This window comes from Myotis yumanensis, unplaced genomic scaffold, assembly GCF_028538775.1.
Source record: "Myotis yumanensis isolate MYYU_CA2020_CCGP unplaced genomic scaffold, mMyoYum1.0.hap1 SCAF_1, whole genome shotgun sequence".
In the NCBI taxonomy this organism is placed as follows: Eukaryota; Metazoa; Chordata; class Mammalia; order Chiroptera; family Vespertilionidae; genus Myotis; species Myotis yumanensis.
The window spans coordinates 72383704-72402893 of NW_027223752.1; the positions used below are offsets into that span (position 1 = coordinate 72383704).

Consider the following 19190-nt stretch of genomic DNA (forward strand, 5'->3'; position numbering starts at 1 on the left):
AACCTACCTTAAACTGGGGGGTCACGACGAACAGCCACCTGGGTCATGAGTCCGGGCTCCGCGGGGCAGGATGTGAGCTGAGCGTCGCCTCCACGCTGTGTTGACACCAGCTCTGGTTCCACCCAGCGTCTGGGCGGGGCTGGCTCAACTCCGATTTGTTCGCGTGCCTCTGGGCCACTCACCTTACCCGTCTCTTGGAATGGGGCTCTGGTGCAACCTTTAATTGATTTATTTTTCCCTTATGCTCTCTTCCACCTCCATCCACCCCTCCCCCAACCCCGTGTGCCACCTTCTCTTCACAACCGGGTTGTCAGGAAGATCAAGGAATTAATATGTCAAAACGAGAGTTGAGAGGGCTGCATAGGTAAGGTATTGCCATTACTAGGTTATATGGGTTTAGAATTAGGACTCAGGCCTCTGGGAAGCGTCCTGTAGCTACAGCCCCAGATAGACCAGTTGTTCTGAAAGGTGGCCTGTGCCTCAGAATTACCCCTGGAGATGTGATTAGGTCTGGAGCCCATCCAGGAATCTGCATTTTATTTTTTTACAGGTTGCCAAGCTCTCATAATGGGAGTGCCCAGACCACACTTGGAGAACCATTCCCTTAGCTTCTACTACCATCCCACAGGGCTAGCAGTGGGGAAGCAGGGACGGTAGTCAACGGGGGAGCTTGGGCCGATAGTGTGACTGGGTTACAATTGGAGTGGAATTAGAGGCAGCCCCAGGAAGGAGGAGGGCTGGCCACCGAGGCCGTAGAGTTGCACAGTTCGTTTAAACAAGCAAGGACTCCCACAAGAACCAAAGTGGAAGGGCCCTGCTCTTCCATTCATGACTCACTCAAGCTACACATTTTTTTGGTGTTAGGAGAACCATCGCTTTCTTCCCAAGTTGGTGGCGAGGTTTGTAACCCATCTTGACCGGACGAAACATCCCATTGTGTCACACTGTGAATGTCTCCGGGCTGGTTGTTCCAGCTACACACTAAACCCCGTAAGACCACCATTTTAGCCGCATTCATCAACACAACAAGAGGCCAAGTGGGGAAGTGAGGGGGCAGTGCCACGAGTCCTGGGTCTGGCTCCCTTAGGCTGGAACGGGCTGGGGTCGGTATGGAACAGCACTTGGCTACAGGCCAGGACCAAAGATCGAAAGGGGCATCACTGGACTGAGAACCCAGAAAACCAGTGCTCTCTTCTAGGGAACCTGGATGGGATGGAACAGCCTAACCTGCTCCTCTCTGTGCCCCATCCAGGCAGCTGTGCAGTGGGGCCCATGATGGCATTTTCAGAATGCCCATTTCTGTTGCTCTGGATTCTACATTTCCAGTTCTGACCTTGGGAAAATCAACTGTCATGCTCTTTTAGAAAACATGGGGATGGTCCTAGCCAGTTTTGCTCAGTGGTTAGAGGGTTGGCCCTCGAACTGAAGGGTCCTGGGTTCCTGTCTACTCAAGGGCTCACCCCTTGGCCCTGGACAGGTGCATGTAGGAGGCAACCAATGGATGTGTCTCTTTCTCATCAATGTTTCTCTCACTCTCTCTCCCCTCCACTTTCTCTAAAAAAATTAATGAAAAAAGTATCCTTGGGTGAGGACTAACAAAATAAACAAATAAACAAACAAACCATGGGGATGGTTTCCAAAAATTTATGAGCTTCCTTCTAGCTCCAAGGCTCTTGCCACTCTGGCTTCCAACTGCCTTTATAAAATCTCTGGGGATCTGGAAAAGAGAGGCTGAGACTTCTTCTCTTCTAAGGGCTGATTTCACGCCGGTGTTCCCCTTTCAATGAGCAGACTAGAGGGCAGGACCCAGACCGGTCACTCTCCACGGGGCTGGAGCCAGACAGGAGGCAGGCCAATTGCTTCTCCCCAAAAACAGCAGAGTAGAAGCAGATGGGGCTGCTTCGAAACGTTTAATATAAAATGGCAGCAGCCGCTGTGCAGTTGTAACAGAATTAGCCGTAGGGTGTCCAGAGAAATGTACACAGGCAGCCCTGGCTGGAGTGGAGCCAGCCAACGCAGGCCTGCTGCCCAGTCAGCTGCGGGCTGTCACATGGCCAGGACGATGGTGGTGGTGGCCCAGCAGTGCTGAAGGGCTCAGAGGTGCTGATCCTTTACAAGCATGCTGACCTCTACCCCACCGCAGAGTCTAGATCAGCGGTCGCCAATCTTTCGGACCTCACAGACCACCAGTGGTCCGTGGACCACCGGTTGGCGACCGCTGGTCTAGACGGCACATGTTCTGAGATGCCTGTTCCCAGAGCTCCAGCCCTGAGTGGGGGATTTCAGCCCTAAAGAGTGAAGCCCCTGGAAGGATGCAGGGCTGTGAAGAGTGGGTGCCTGCTTACAAGCCGCGAGGGGCTGATGCCTCTGGAAATCAGCAGAAAGAAAGGCTAGGTTTTGGGGTTTTTCCCCCTGGGAAAGCCACCAGGTTTAAGTAAATGAGCAGAGGGCTCCCTGCCAAGGCTCACCCCCAAAACGGAGGTGACTGCCTGCCTGCCCCCATGTGATCACCTTGGGAGGTGGGTGCGTCAGGCTTGGAATTTAGAGAGCAAGGGCAGTCACCAAAGCCCATCCCCGTAGCCCAGAAAAGCCACTATGCTTCCTGTCGAGCCCATTTTAAGCCACTGAACACTTCCTAGGCTGGCTGGCCTGGCTCCGCGGCCCCCAGTGCTTGGCTGCCATTGTAGAGGACGCAACCTCGTGCAGAGGCCAGCAGGCGGGTGCAAGGGCAGCCAAGCCCCAGGACCTGCCTCAGGCAGGGGACGAGAGCTGCCACAACTCTACTTCCAAAGAAAGGCCTCGAGGTGCTGGGAAGAGGGTGCAGGTCTTGGCGTTAGTGGAAGTCTGTGTTGAAGGCTCTGCCGATGACCAGCCGCCTCACCTCACTGGTCCCGGCCCCGATCTCATACAGCTTGGCATCTCGCAGAAAGCGGCCCATGGGAAAGTCATTGATGTAGCCGTTGCCACCTGTAGCCAGGGTGTGGGCAGAGAAGAAAGGACAACAGGAAAAGTGATGGGCAGTGGGCAAAGCAAGAGAAGCCAACAGAAGGCCAAGGATACAGAAACAGGCCAGAGGAAGAGAGACTGATGAAAGAGAACCAGCAAAAGCTGGCGAGAGGGTGGGTGTGGGGAATACCCTACTTGGGAGGACAGTGGACAAGGGGCCGGAAGGCCACCCAGAGGGCAGAGGACAGCAGGCAGGCAAGAGGACCACGGGTGGACATGGAGAAGGGGGATAAGGCGATACTGCATAGCATTTATGGGGTGCCAGGTTCAGAGAAGTGAAGTAATTTGCACAAGTCACAAAGCTGGTCAGTGGTACAACCAAGACTCAAACCTAGGCCATCTGGCTCGAGTGTGTGCTCTTAACCACGGTGCAGCTTTGAAACCAGGCTGTCCCCGCCTCTGAGGCATCTCTCTCCACTTCCCGGTGTCCGTAGGACTAGGCGTGGGGGGGGCATGCTGCCTCTAGCAGTTTTCTCATTTGCTTTTCCATGTTCTCGTAATAACCGGGGCAGAAGCAGCCGAATAGCACCAGCTCTGCTGCAGCTAGCTGAAGCTCAGAGTGAGGGGTGAAGAGGACACCTCTTTCTGGAGGCAGCCACAGGCAAGCCCTGGGAAGGGGAGTGGGGAGAGGGGGCCACTCACCGAAACACTGAATGCCATCCAGGGCCACCTGTGTGGCACACTCAGCTGTGTAAAGGATCACACCCGCGCAGTCCTGTGGGAGGAGGCCCAGGTCAGCAGGCCCTGCCAGGCCACACAGAGAGCGAGTCCCAGCAGCCCGCCCGCCGCCTCCTTCGGGGCAGGCCCACCCTTACCTTGGCGGTGCAGTGGCCCTCATCGCAGGCCTTGGCGACATTGTAGACGTACTGCCGACACGCCATAAGGCGGGTGTACATGTCGGCCATCTTCCCCTGCATCAGCTGGGCACAAAGGGAGGTCACACGTCAACTTTCCTCTTAGATACTCTCCCTAGTTACCAAAAGCAGACCGGCAGCAGCAACCTGACAGCCAGAATGGCAACATCAGGGCACAGAAAGCGGACAGGACTTGCCTAGGATGACAGAGAGGGTAGAGGGCTGCTGCTGCTCCCTGAAGTGGCCCTCCACCCACCACCACCCTCGCTCACGCCCTGCAGCGTCTTCACACCAGAAAGGGTGACTAGAAACGCCGCCCCCGGTACCCCACGCCTCACCCTCACAGTGCCTAGTTCATTCACCTCAAACGAGAAGTGAGGAGACATGGGGTGAACTTCCCGACAACCTCCCAAGCCAGGTAGCACGCTGAAGAAGCCTGCCCTCCAAGCATTCAAACCACTCTGCTGGGGAAGACTGGCAGATGCCCAGAGCACATGCTCCACGTTCTCATCTGTGAAAGAAAACTTGAACCCAGTGAAAGAGGACATGTCGACAAAGCATTCCACTCACCTGGAAGTGGCCAATCTTCTGGCCAAAGGCTTCCCTCACGTGCAGGTAGGGAATGGTGTGGTCCAGGACGGACTGCATGATCCTGTGGGGAGGACAAAGACACTGTCCCCCCGCTGCCAGCCGGGGTGGCAAAATGCCAGTGTGAAAAGGCTTGGGGGGCGGGAGGGGACAGCTCAGTGGGGCAAAGAGCTGGAGTTCCAGAGAGGAGAAAAGGAGACTGAGGACACTGGTTGCCCCTGCTCGGTGACTGCACCCCAAGACCAGACAGAGCCGCAAGACCCCTGTGCAGTGGGGCCTTAGAGCCTGGGTGTCCTGTTTCACATCTCAGGTGACCGAGCAGTATTGCTCCTCAGGCATTTTGTCTTTCAAAGAATGTTCTTTACCTTCAGTGTGAATAAATAACGCATGGGAGTAGGAGGTTGTTTTCATTTCCAGGAAATAAGGTGCATTGGCCAGGAGGGGAAGGCTGCGGCTGTGGCTGCTGTTTGCCAGGGCACTGCTTGCCAGGGAAGCTAAGAGCCCAACCCCCCACACCCCCCACCCCACCCTGAGCCTCACACTCACCCGAGGGGCCCACCAGCCAGCACCAGCCGCTCCAGGTCCAGCCCACTCATCAGCACGTAGACGCCCTTACTGAGATGGCCCAAGATGTTCTCAGCTGCTGGGAAAAGTGCTGGTCAGAGGGAAGAGGGCTGTCCACCGCCCACAGACTTCTCACTTTATAAGACCTACTAGGTTTGGTACCATGGCTCTCATACCAGGCACTAAAATATGTCACCTGACCTTCAACAAGGGAGATTCTGGATGAGAGAAAAGGATGAAGTTTACCATTCCCCGTCAGAAGTAGAGCCTGCCAGACAGACATCCCCGCCCCCATACACACACGATCCACAGGATCAGACACAAAGGCCCGACTCTTATGTCTTTTCCTCCTCCACTGCCTTGGATGGGAAGAAGAAAAGCTAATTTGGTCTAGAAGTCACCCAAATCCTTCCTAGTATTATCATGCCTGTGTCCGTAATTACCCTTTCCCTCAGGTTGAGCCTGCTCTGGTCCAATATCACCCGTCCCCTCCCCTCCAAGAGTGTCCATGGAATAGTCATCGTTCGGCAGATGGGCCAGTCCACACTGGTGTCAGAAACTGCTGAGCCCCTCTCCTCTCCGGAAGCCGGGACCTTGGGTGGCCTCCGAGTGTTTTCCTGCTTACGAAGGAGGATCTGCACTGATCCCCCACTCCCTTGATAATCTTTGTAACCAAAGCATACTTTTCTTGGGTGGTGGATCGTGAGGGTGAGGCGTGGTCGGTGGCTGAGGTGCAGAGTAAACCTAGTCGGTGATCAAATCTATGTCTTTGGTCTCATTAGCACATGAAGGGTGTGCTGGCTCTCCCACAACGTGTCCCATTTTCAGTTACACTTCAGGGGAGAAAATACCCAAACTGATGCCTTCCCTTCACTGAGTCCGGCTTCCATCAGTGTACTTGGATGGTGTTTGAGCATTGTTAATGAACACCTCACACAGGCTGTACCGGGAAACGTGCAAACAAGGACGTCTGAAGGACGTTAGCGGGCCAGAGCGGATCTTATCTTTCTATTCCAGATACTGGAATCCAAACCAGACACAGTGTGCTATCCACACAGGAAACAGGCACACAGGGAAAACGCTGCCCCTCAGCCCCAGAGTCCCACACGTATGGGCCCGTGGGCCAGCCACAGTCATTGGTAAGCTAACAATGGGAGCCTCTCTAACCCAGAGATGGGCTTTCTCAGCTTCTGAAGGGGTCAGCACAGGGGCTCACCCTTTCTTAGACTCACCAGGAACCTTGCAGTCTTCAAAGATGAGCTCACAGGTGTTAGAACCCCTCATCCCCAGCTTGTCCAGCTTCTTGGCGGTGCTGAAGCCAGGCATGCTCTTCACAGAAACAAAAGGTGGCCTTGAGTACACACCAGGCCCAACAGGGTCTAGTAAAGGGAAGACCCTTGCAAAAAGCCCACCTTCCCATCCAGCCCCAGTACTCCCACGCACACCAGCATTCCGATCCCAGGGCCCACCCTGTACGGGTCCACTCCTGGAAGCTCCAGCCCTAACACCCCACCAGACCCTAGCCTTCTCTGCCGCTAGCTTGCGCTCTCCCCATTTCTCACGGGGGCACTTCTTTCTCAAACGCCTGATCCCTGGGGCCCGCTTGACCCTTCCTAGCTTTCTTTCCCTTCCTTAAGGAAATAATTTCCAAGATATTCTCACGGGCCCATGCAATTCCTTTGGCCCTTTGTTCCTCTGCCATCTGTACCTAATTGAATCACAGCTGGGATCAATTCAACCACCTGTGTGCTTTGGCCTGGACCAGTGGTCGGCAAACTCATTAGTCAACAGAGCCAAATATCAACAGTACAACGATTGAAATTTCTTTTGAGAGCCAAATTTTTAAAACTTAAACTATATAGGTAGGTACATTGTTATTAACTTAATTAGGGTACTCCTAAGGCTTAGGAAGAGCCACACTCAAGGGGCCAAAGAGCCGCATGTGGCTCGCGAGCCGAAGTTTGCTGACCACGGGCCTAGACTAATCAGATGCACTGTGCATGGGCAAGTGCTCTGAGCGCTTCCCTAACCTCCCGGCTGCTGAGTGGCGTTACACAACCTTGAGGTTTCCAATCTTAGCCAAGCCCTTTGGGCTACTCAATTCTCATCCTCCAATCCTAGCCAGCCACTTTCTCCCTCTCCCTAGGGAGGGTATTGCAAACCCTGAAGACACTACCAAGTCCCTCATCCCTGTGGTCCCCAGACCTCACAGGTGCCCCGGCTTTCCACCTCAAGGTCACCAGGCACATCTTCCTCCCCCATCACCTGTACCAGCCTTACCTCTTCTTCCTCAACTCTCCATTGTGTTTTGCTCACTTGCCCAGACACATCTCAAGTTCTCCCTCTCCTGAATTTCTTTCTCTTTATCAAAAAATTTGCTCAGTTCTTTCCCATTCTTTTTAAAAAATATTTTATTGATTTTTTATCAATAAAAGGAAGGAAGAGGGATAGAGAGTTAGAAACATCGATCAACTGTCTCCTGCACACCCCCTACTGGGGCTGTGCCTGCAACCGGAATTGAACCTGGGACCCTTCAATTCCCAGGCCAACGCTCTATCCACTGAGCCAAACCGGTTAGGGCTCTCTTCCATTCTTTTTTTTTTTTTTTTATAATATATTTTATTGATTTTTTACAGAGAGGAAGGGAGAGGGATCAAGAGTTAGAAACATCAATGAGAGAGAGAAACATTGTTCAGTTGCCTCCTGCACACCCCCTACTGGGGATGTGCCCGCAACCAAGGTACATGCCCTTGACTGGAATCGAACCTGGGACCCTTTAGTCTGCAGGCCGATGCTCTATTCACTGAGCCAAACCGGTTAGGGAATCTCTCCCATTCTTAAAAACAAACTCAAACTCCCAACTTTTGTTGTTGTTGTTAATCCTCACCAGAGGATATTTTTTCCATTGATTTTTTTTTAGAGAGAATGGAAGGGAGGGGGAGAGACAGAGAGAGAGAAACATTGATATGAAAGAGACACACTGACTGGTTGCCTCCTGGATCAAGCCTGCAATCGAGGTACGTGCCCTTGACCGGAAGTGGCGCTCTAACCAGGCTAGGGCCAAACTCCCAACTTTTCATTCTACCTTCTGCCCCATCTCCCTCTTGCTTTTATTGTCAAGATCTGGCCCTAGCCGGTTTGGCTCAGTAGATAGAGTGTCCGTCTGTGGACCAAAGGGTCCTGGGTTCGATTCCAGTTAAGGGCACATGCCCAGGTTGCAGGCTCAATCCCCAGTAGGGGGCATGCAGGAGGTAGCCAACCAATGATTCTCTCTCATCATTGATGTTTCTATCTCTCCCTCTCCCATCCTCTCTGAAATCAATAAAAAAAAAATATATATATATATATATATATATAAAAAAAGATTTGAAAGGTGCAGTCTTCATTCCGTCTCCACTCGAATTCCCATTCACACTTCCACTTCAGTCTTCCACAACTGCTCTCAGCAGCCCCCTGATGACACGTTCATTGTCAAATCCAGTTCTCCTCAGTCCTCATCATCCTGGCCCTGTGTGTGGCCTGGCGCAGTGGGCGGCTCCACCAATCTCAGACTTGACGCAGCCTCCTGATGCCACCCTCCTTTCAGTCTGCTCTTCACCCCACCCCAGGGAGCCTTGGCAGGGCACACAGGATAGCTCGTGTTTGCCATCAGGGGAAGGGATCTCTCTCTGGCATCACTGTCAGGAGACAAAGGCCTCCCACATGCACTCCCCCTCCATTCACCTTCTCCACGATGAAGGCTGTGATGCCCCGAGAAGCGGGCACAGCAGCCAGGTCTGTCTTGGCATAGACAACAAGGACGTCGGCATCAGGGCCATTGGTGATCCAGAACTTGTTGCCATTCAGGATGTAGTAATCTCCTAAGAACAGGAATTTAGCCCATGTTGGCCCATCTCAGCCAGTCAGTCCACAGACTGCTAAGCAGGAAGCTGCCCAGCTAGAAATAGTTCTGGAAATCTAGCAGAGGCCACCCCAATTATTGTCCCTCTGCCTTTTCAGCTCCCAAGTCGAGAGAGGCCTCACCTTTCTTTTCAGCTTTTAGCTTCATGGAGACAACATCAGAGCCAGCATTGGGCTCACTCATGGCCAGGGCTCCGATGTACTCCCCACTGATCAGCTGCAAAGAAAACCCCAAAGGGCCTGGTTATGACTTTAGAAGTACCTACAGGAGCTGAGATACTTCCTGCCTGTTTGTATGACACCCTTTCACACTTCTCTCAAAGATCAGGCTATTGGTACAGTCTTACAAAAGAAGCCCAGTATGTACAAGGCTGAAAATCTCTCTCCTTTTCCTAGTCCCTTTGCACAGAAGCAAGTCCTAGTCTTCAGTTTCTGAGAGTGCTCCCTGCAAATGCTGCCCAGTGATGAACTCGGAAGGTTTGGCCGTATTTTTAATTTTTTTGACTGAAGTATTTGAAAGCCAAACCCTGATCCCTTCCTAACTGTACCTGGTTCAGGGCAGCGTGCGACGGAAAGCAAATCTGACTGGCCCTCGACCACAGGGAGGGCGCCTCGTGCTTGGTGGTTGCACTGAGATCAGGGTGTGTTTCTCCGTTCCCACTGCCTCACCTTGGGGAGGTACTTCTCCTTCTGGGCCTCATTCCCATTGCGCACAATTTGATTGATGCAGAGATTGGAGTGGGCACCATAACTGAGTCCCACGGCTCCAGAAGCTCGGGATATTTCCTCCATCACCAGCACATGTTCCAGGTAGCCCATGCCAGAGCCGCCATACTGGGCTGGGAGTAGAGGTTGTGCAGGGGAACAGAAAAGGCAGCTCAGGTTAAACCAGGACACTTATAGGATCCTAACAGTTATTGGAAGCAGAGAAACATCCTTGTAGCACCTATTCCAAGTTCTTGCTGACAGAGTCAACAAGTTGATGCCATGGAGTCTGTCTACAAACACACAGAACCGTTCTGTTTGCTGCCTCTGTCAGCTGAGGTGGTTTAGAAAACAGCCATTGCAACCCCCACTTTATCCCAGACAAACCTCTTAATGAAGGCAGGAGAACCTGAAGTGCAAGACAGATGTTTGTGTAAAAGGCCTGAGGCAAGTGAGATGTGCACAGCATAGGTTTGGACCTAAAGAAACAGGACTATCAAATAAACAAATCGTACACCTTAAACACATAAGGTTACACGTCAGTTATATCTCAATGAAAACAGTTAAAAAAAAGAAGAAAAAAAGCAAGATTAGTAACAGGAACAGGAGAGCCACAGCCTGAGAGAAAATCTGGTGGGCAGTGCAGTCGAGATGCTGGTTAGGGAATTTCGGAACTCTTCATAAAAATGTGCCTTTTCCTTGGCAGTAGGTCCTAAATCAAAATGGCTGGCTCAGTGGATAGAGCGTTGGCCTGCGGACTGAAGGACCCCGGGTTCGATTCCAGTCAAGGGCACATGCCTGGTTTCGGGCTCGATCCCCAGTATGGGGTGTGCAGGAGGTAGCTGATCAATGATTCTCTCTCATCACTGATGTTTCTATCTCTCTCTCCCCGCTCCCTTCCTCTCTGAAATCAATAATAAAAAAAAAAAGTGGCTGGGTCCACTGGTACCAACCGCTGCCCTGCTATTTGGGTAAACCCTGGTGAGATTCTCTGCACATGTTCACTCTTGACCAAGAAGTCAGGCTCATCCAAGGCTCCCTGGAAAGGCTGGCCCGACCCCTGTAATTTCGGGAAGGAAAGCCCTCAGGTGGTGACACTGGAAAAAGCCACCGAGATAATCAGGCAGAAACCAGAACTTATATCTGGCTTCCTTTTCAAGTTTCTGATTTTTTTAAAAATATATTTTATTGACTTTTTTACAGAGAGGAAGGGAGAGGAATAGAGAGCTAGAAACATCGATGAGAGAGAAACATCGATCAGCTGCCTCCTGCACACCTCCTACTGGGGATGTGCCCGCAACCAAGGTACATGCCCTTGACTGGAATTGAACCTGGGACCCTTCAGTCTGCAGGCTGACACTCTATCCACTGAGCCAAATCAGTTAGGGCAGTTTCTGATTTCTAACTACCTTCTTCTTCCATTAAAATACCATCTGGTTCAGAAACATATTCTTTTTTTTTTTTAAATATATTTTACTGATTTTTTACAGAGAGGAAGGGAGAGGGATAGAGAGTTAGAAACATCAACCAGCTGCCTCCTGCACACTCCCTACTGGGGATGTGCCTGCAACCAAGGTACATGCCCTTGACCAGAATCGAACCTGGGAACTTTTAGTCCGCAGGCCGACGCTCTATCCCAGGGGTCCTCAAACTAGGGCCCGCAGGCCACATGCAAATACAAATATTGTATTTGTTTCCGTTTTGTTTTTTTACTTCAAAATAAGATATGTGCAGTGTGCATAGGAATTTGTTCATAGTTTTTTTTTTAAACTATAGTCTGGCCCTCCAACGGTCTGAGGGACAGTGAACTGACCCCCTGTTTAAAAAGTTTGAGGACCCCTGCTCTATCCACTGAGCCAAACCAGTTAGGGCAGAAACATATTCTTTATGGGGTTCATAAACCCCCAAGACACAGAGGAAGAAAGTCTTGTTTAGGAGTTTCCAGTGGCCTTCCCCCTATTTCCCATGAAGGTGGTCTAAATTAATTTTTAAGTTGTTTCATTTTATCATTACTCATGATCTAACTTTCTATGGTCAGCTCAAAACCAAGAACTGTCTCCAAGGGGTTGAGGGGGAGATGTAAGGAGAAGTATATTGTTTTCCACCTCCATTCCTATGCCCAAGGAATACCAGCTGAGGCAGGCTGTGCCACCCCGGGCTTTAGCTGGTGAGGCCACAGTCTCATCTATTTATTGGGCATTGCAAGCCAGCCCGGGCCTCTCCTTCAGAGGCCAACATCCAAATCAGAGACCACCAGCTCCCTGCCCTTTATCCCTGGAAACAAGTAGTAAGCCCACAGGGGACACAGGGCAGGCCCAGGGACCGGGTATTTAACACATCATCTGGCCACCTCATGTGGAGGCTCAGCATTCCTCCACAACTTCATCTGTTTCCAAATGAGCCCCAGGACCAAGCTGCATGCCTAGATGTTATTGGTAGAAGAGTTAAGAGCTTAGGGACTAGACGAAGGGACTAGGCTGCCAATATCACCTGGGGGAGCTTATTCAGCACGCAGACTTCAAGAGTCCAAGTAATTCTGACCCAAGTGAACCACACTGGCCTAATCCCTTTGTCATCTCAACGTCACTGCCTAAGAAAATAGAAGGGCTGACAGTCAATGCGAGCTTTCCTAGGACCAAGGGGGAGGAAGTGCTGGATTTCTTTAAGCACAATCCTTTTTTTTTTTTTCTTTGAGCACAGTCTTTTCAATCCTTTCCTGCTTCTTTTAGCTCTGGTGTTAAAGGGCATGCAAGAAAAGTTCTCTTTAGGGAGTGAAACGATACTCACCCGGGGCTGTGATGCCCAGGACTCCCAGTTTGCCCAGCTGCTTCCAAAACTCCTGCCACCAGAATGGAGAGAGCACAGTGAGTGGTGAGAAGGCAGCCAGTCACAGGTGCCTGGACACCTGGAACAAGGAGACCCAAACCCTTCACAGAAAGGGGCTGCATTTCTTAAGGAGGTTTCATTTACCGGAAGACTGTATGAGTTCTTCCAGGCTGCAGTGTAACTCTCAGCACCGCCCAGCTCCCAGACTGCCCCCCTGCACCCCCAGTGTGGACCTCAGGACTCACTCGAAGGTTCTTGAATTCATTGCTTCGATCAATCTCCTGGGCCTGGGGGGCTAGGTGCTCCTGCAGGAACTTAGAGAGGGTGTGACGAAGCTAGAGGGAGAGAGGTGCACAGATGCCTCTTTAACATTTTGCCACTGCAGACGGCGTCTCCACTGCTGAGGACACATTCGGGGAAACAGGCTCCACGACACCCCCCCAAACGGCATCAGACGGAAACTTAAGAGACCTGTAGTTTATGCTTCCTCAGAGATCATCTTCGCCCCTCTTTCTTGAGGTCCTCAGTCTAGACAGCTTCATGATTATTTTTTAAATGTCACTCCCCTACATAAAATCATTCCATGGCTTTCCTTCCTACTTAGAAGGCCGAGGCCCTTCATAAACTGACCCAACCCAACCCCTCAGCCTTCTCCAGTACCCACCCCCCACCCCCGCCCCCCCACTCCTACCCCCGCCCCCATTACAGTTGTAAGCACCTGCCGGCTCTTTTCTGCCCTTTGTCTCAAAGGGACTACTCAACGAGATTAGAAACTCCTCTTGGCAGGAAAGTTTGAGAACTAGAACTGCTTTCTAGTTCTCCGGTGTGATTGGAAGCTCTGCCTGCTGTCTGTGAACCCGACTGGGCTTGGAGTTCCGGGAAACACTGGCACATGCTCGCTGTTGCCACAGGAAAATCACCTGCCGGGGAGCCGGGCCAAGTGAAGACTCCTCCCTCCTGGAAGGGCTCTGCCTCGGCTCCAGTTGTAATGACATGTTTCAAGTACTTAGTGCTCCGACTCTGTGGGTGAGATTCCACTGCCTTTCAAAGCCCCCGGGGTGCGCGTTGGAAAGCGATTTCTCGGGGAGAATGATTAACCTTGGCGTTCCTTCAGTGTGAGCGCGCTTCAGGCGGACTGAGGCCCCCTTGCCACGCACCGGCGGCCCCTGCCGGACCGCCACCAGAACACGCTCCGTTCCAGCAGCTGTCCTGCCTGCCTCCGCATCTCCCTCCCGCAGCCGGGCGCACGGGTGGCAGGTGGGCAGGCGAGCGCCAGGGCGACCCCGAAGCGGGCAGCTGGGGCCAGGCCGGGAGGCCTACGGGCCGGGAGGAGGGTCAGGCTCCCTACCTGCTTCTGCTCCTCAGTCAGCCCGTTGATCGCATCGTCCACCGCCAGCAGCGAGTGGGCCCGCCGGGAAACGACGCGGGCCAGCGGCGCCTGCAGCCGCCAGCTCCTCGCACGCAGCCCCAGCAGCCGAGCTGTAGTCGCCATCTCCGCAGCGCACCGAGCCCGAGCCGAGCGGAGATGAGCCCGCCCTACGGGCTCCGCCAATCCGGCTGCGCTGCCCCACCAATCGGCGAGGGGGATGGGTCTGCAGCAGCCTATCCCGCTGCCCGCGGCGGCCCCGCTGCCCTCCGCCCGCGCCAGAGCTAATCGGCGGTGACCCCGCGGGAGGCGGTCTGAGTGCCAGGCGCGGGACCCGCTGGCGTCAGCGCCCAGCCGGGCTGGGTCTTCTTTAAGTAGAATAGCAAGAGCAGTGTCTTCCTTTTCTGAGTGGAGGACATAGTACTTCTCCTCCACTGAAAACCGGGTGTTAAAACAGCAAAGAGAGCCCTAGCTGGTTTGGCTCAGTGGATGGCGCGCTGGCCTGGGGACTGAAGGGTCCCACGTTTGATTCCGGTCAAGGGCACATGCCTGGATTGTGGGCTCGATCCCCAATGGGGGGCTTGCAGGAGGCAGCTGATATCTCTCTCTCTCCCTCGCATATCTGGCTTTTTGGCCAGACCGGGTCATGCTGTGCTGTCTGTTCTTAAAACACATAGATAGGAAGGTACTGAACATCAGGCTAGGCCTTGAGATATGGTCTCATGGCCCCTTCCCAGCACGCGGCCTTCTTTCTCTGAAGGCCCAGAAGTCTCATTCCAAATTTGCAAGACAAAGGACTGGAAAAAGTATAAATAAAGAGTTTCCTCCATATTGGGGGCCCAGAATTTGAAAGACACATTTTTCTCTGGGCCTCCACAGAATTTAATAATAAAATGTAACCCCTGCTTCGGCAGGGTGCTGTAACTGTAGTCAGCTGACCAGCTTAATAAAGGCTCTTAAATTTAAATTCTGAGTCGGTGGTCTATCTCGCTGAGTGAACCCATAACACCTTTCCTCTCTGAAATCAATAAATATATATTGAAAAAACAAAATGGCAGCAAGAGAAAAGCAGTTAGTTACCGACAAGGGGGCTCCCATAAAACTGTCAGCTGATTTCTCAACAAACATTTCAGACTAAAACGGATTGGCATGAAATATTCAAAGTGATTAAAGCAAGGATCTACAACCAAGGCTACTCTACCTAGCAATCTGAATTCAGCAATACATTGAAAAGATTATACACTATTTCCTGGGATGCAAGGTTGGTTCAAAATCCACAAATCAATTAACATGATACACCATATAAACAATAAACAAAATGAGTGATAAATGTCATATGATCATATCAATAGATGCAGAAAAAACATTTTACAAAATCCAGCATTAATTGATGATGGGGAAGTAGAGGGAATGTACCTCAACATAATAAAGGCCACATGTGACAAACCCACAGCTAACAGCATTTTTGTTAAGATCAGGAACAACACAGGGTTGTCCATGTTCAACATAGCATTTGAAATCTAATCACAGCAATCAGACAAGAAAAGAAATAAAAGGCATCCAAATTGGAAAGGAAGAAGTAAAATTTATTATTTACAGAAGACATGATACTATACTAATATATAGAGAACACTACATATCCTACTATAACTGATCGATGAAGTCAGTAAAGTAGCAGGATACAAAATTAATATTAAAGTAGGTTGCATTTTTAACACTTTTTAATTTATTGATTTGAGAGAGAGGAAGGGAGAGAGAGAAACATCAGTTTGTTGTTTCACTTATTTATGCATTCATTGGTTGATTCTTGTATGTGCCCTGATGGGGTATCAAACCCACAACCTTGGCATACTGGGGTGACACTCTAACCAACAGAGCTATCCAGCCAGAGCATAGGTTGAATTTTTATTTTTAAATTAGATGCCTGGTGCATGAAATTTGTGCACAGGTAGGGTCCCTAGGCCTGGCCGGTACTCAGGGCCGATTGGGACCTTCTGGCTGCCAGCCGGGGCCTTCCTTCATTCCACACCACCCCCTGATGGTCAGGGCATGTCATAGTGAGCAATTGAACTCCCAGTCTCCCAGTTGAACTCCCAAGGGGACACTTTGCATATTAGCCTTTTATATATAGATAGATTCTCACCTGAGGATATGTTTTTACTGATCCCCAGAAAAAGGAAGGGGGGGGGAGAGAGAGAGGGAAATATGACAGAGAAACACATATCAGTTGCGTCCCATACACACCCCAACTGGGGATCAAACACAAAACCTAGGTATATGCCCTGACCAGGAATGAAACCTGCAACATTTTGGTGTACACTATCATGCTCCAATCAATTGAACCACTTGGCCAAGGTTAGTTTGCATTTAAAAAAATATTTTTAAATTGATTTTTAGAGAGAGAGGAAGGGGGAGAGAGAGAGAGAGAGAAACATCAATGTGATAACGGAACGTGGATTAGCTACCCCCTGCCCCCTACTGGAGATCGAGTCCACAACTTCGGCATGTGCCCTGACTGTGAATGGAACCAGCAATCTTATGGTACATGGGATAATGCCCAACCAATTGAGCCACACCAGCCAGGGCTAGTTTGCATTTTAATTTTTATTTATTTACTAGAGGCCTGGTGCACGGATTCATGCACCAGTGGGGTCCCTCTGCCTGGTCTGCATGGGTCAGCCTGAAATAGGCTCTCAGACATCCCCTGAGGGATCCTGGATTGTGAGAGGGCAGTTCTCGGGTGATGCACCCCAGAATCGGGTTCCCTGCTCTCTAGTTCCAGGTGCGTCACCCAAGAACCGCAGTTGCTAAGTCACCACAGTTTGACAGCTCCTGTCTTGAGCATCTGTCCTGTCCCCTGGTGGCCAGTGTGCATCATAGCTACTGGCCGGATGGTCGGACAGCCACTTAAGCATGTATATATATATATGGACTAGAGGCCCGGTGCACAAAATTCGTGCATGGGGTGGGGGTCCCTCTGTCCGGCCTGCACCCTCTCCAATCCGGGACATCCCTCTTGCAATCTGGGATCGCTGGATCCTAACTGCTCACCTGCCTGCCTGCCTGATCACCCCTAACCCCTCTCTCTGCCTGCCTGATCAACCCTAACTGCCTTCCCCTGCTGGCCTGATAGCCCCTAACTACCCTCCCCTGCCAGCCTGATCACCCCTAACTGCCCTCCCCTGCCGGCCTGATCACCCCTAACTGCCTCTACCTCAGCGCCGCCCCCCCCAACCCCCCCACCATGGCTTTGTCCGGAAGGAAGGCAGAACAACCGGAAGATGTCCAGTGGACCCGGTCTAATTAGTATATTACCCTTTTATTAGTATAGATTGTTTATTTTTTTGTTAATCTTACCTGAGGATATTTTCCCATTGATTTTTAGAGAGAGTGGAAGGGAGAGAGAGAGAGAGAGAGAGAGAGAGATATTGATGTGAGAGAGTCAATTGATTGGTTGCCTCCTGCATGTCCCAACAAGAGCCAGGGATTGAGCTAGATTGAACCTGGGACCCTTCAGTCTGCTGGCCAACACTCTATCCACTGAGCCAACCCAGCTAGGGCTAATCCCCCTATCTTTTTTTATTTTATTTTATTATTATTATATTTTTAAATATATTTGTATTGATTTCAGAGAGGAAGGGAGAGGGAGAGAGAGATAGAAACATCAATGATGAGAATCATTGATTGACTGCCTCCTGAATAACCCACAGGGATTGAGCTCACAACCAGGGCATGTGCCCTGACTGGGAATCGAACCATGACCTCCTGGTTCATAGGTTGATGCTCAACCACTGGGCCACATCGGTTGGGCTAATCCCCCTTTCTATCTCTGAACCTCATATGCATGTGGGGTCTTTGTATCTATTAAATTTGGTTATTTTTTCTTACTAATCTTTCTCATGTCTATTTGATTATTAGACCAGCCAGAAGACCCTTGAGAGTAGAGGAAAATTTGTTTTTCTCCGGCAGAGCCAAGAGCCCAAACTTCAAGGAAGTAGTTAAAAGTGTCCTCAGCTGCTTAAAGGTCAAAATGAAACGGAAAGTCTAATGGATTTACCCACAGGCAAATCATTGGTGACCTTAGCGAAGATTGTATTGATAGAGTAATGAGACAAGAAGTCAGATTATGTATAGGTGAAAGAAAAAAATCACAATAGAAATTGGAAAATATTTTAAACACAATGATAAGTAAAGAAAATATGACATAGCCAAATCTGTGGGAGGCAGCTATCTGACCCTTAGAGAAAAATGTATAGTTGTGAAAGCAAAATTCAACAGAGTAAATTTGAAGATCTAATTGGCTTTATTAAGCAATCCGTAAATTGGGCAGCGTCCGATCTAGCAACTAGAAAGTTCAACTGAGTTGAACAAAATGAAATAGTTCTGTAGGCAGAAAGTGGGTGGGACTAAGAAGTTAAAAGAGTAGATTATTTTGACAAGTAAATAGGAGAGATCTTATTAGGTAGATTACCTCAGTGCTGACCAGGAAATTTCAGAGTAATTGGTTTAAAAATTTGACTCCAGGGAGAGTCAGAAACTGCAGTTAGGTTACTTATTTAGTTTTGGTTTGGTGAGTTAGCTGAGCAGAATTGGCTCCATTTTGTCTGTTGTTTCTTTGTTTGACAACTGGATATGAGAAAACTTGAAAGGAAGTTATCTAGTCTTCTGTTTTAAGAAAATAGAGCCAGCACCGGTTTGGCTCAGTGGATAGAGCGTCAGCCTGCGGACTGAAAGGTCCCAGGTTCGATTCTGGTCAAGGGCATGTACCTTGGTTGCAGGCACATCCCCAGTAGGACATGTGCAGGAGGCAGCTGATCGATGTTTCTCTCTCATCAATGTTTCTAACTTTCTATCCCTCTCTGTAAAAAATCAATAAAATATATTAAAAAAAATAGAAAAAGAACACTAAATTACAACAAATATAGATAGAAATGAATAATAAGAGTAGAAATGCCTAAAGAGAGAGCAGATTTACAACAAAGAAAAGCAACATAAAATTGACGAAACACTAACAAGACCAATCAAGAGAAATTACAAATTACTGATATCAAGAATGAGAAAGGGGATAGCCTTCAGATCCTACTGATATGAAAAATATAAGAGGATATTTTGAGCAATTCATGCCAACACATTTGACAATGACGAAATGGACCAATCCACTTATATGAAATTCAGCAAAAGAATTGCTGCTTTTCTGGGCCTGGAGCTGAGTACATAGATGGTGATTTTTCTGTCAGAATAGTGCTCCTCTCTGGAGGTGGTGGTGGCAGCAAAAAGGACACCAGAATTTTACTGGCGATTGAACCTGGGTACTTGAGTTCTGGCTAAGAAAATATTCAGAGATAAGACTCAAACTATAAGAGAAAGTTTATTCAGAAAGT

The 19190-nt window shown here is 50.1% G+C and overlaps 1 protein-coding gene across 2 annotated transcripts; it reads right to left on the minus strand.

Annotated features, from left to right (window-relative positions):
• Positions 1 to 1630: 1630 nt before the first annotated feature.
• On the minus strand, positions 1631 to 13950 carry IVD (isovaleryl-CoA dehydrogenase). Of its 2 annotated transcripts, none has more exons than XM_070425152.1 (12): positions 13792 to 13950; positions 12689 to 12778; positions 12405 to 12456; positions 9582 to 9751; positions 9036 to 9129; positions 8736 to 8872; positions 6245 to 6341; positions 4995 to 5088; positions 4431 to 4512; positions 3822 to 3926; positions 3649 to 3721; positions 1631 to 2967 (listed from the first exon to the last, which is right to left on the minus strand). In XM_070425152.1, the coding sequence occupies exons 1-12, from the start codon at positions 13933 to 13935 to the stop codon at positions 2834 to 2836; spliced, it is 1272 nt and encodes a 423-aa protein (XP_070281253.1). In that variant the 5' UTR covers positions 13936 to 13950; the 3' UTR covers positions 1631 to 2833. The 2 variants fall into 2 exon arrangements, with proteins under 2 accessions (XP_070281253.1, XP_070281259.1); XM_070425158.1 differs by lacking the exon at positions 13792 to 13950 and adding an exon at positions 13364 to 13501.
• Positions 13951 to 19190: the final 5240 nt, after the last annotated feature.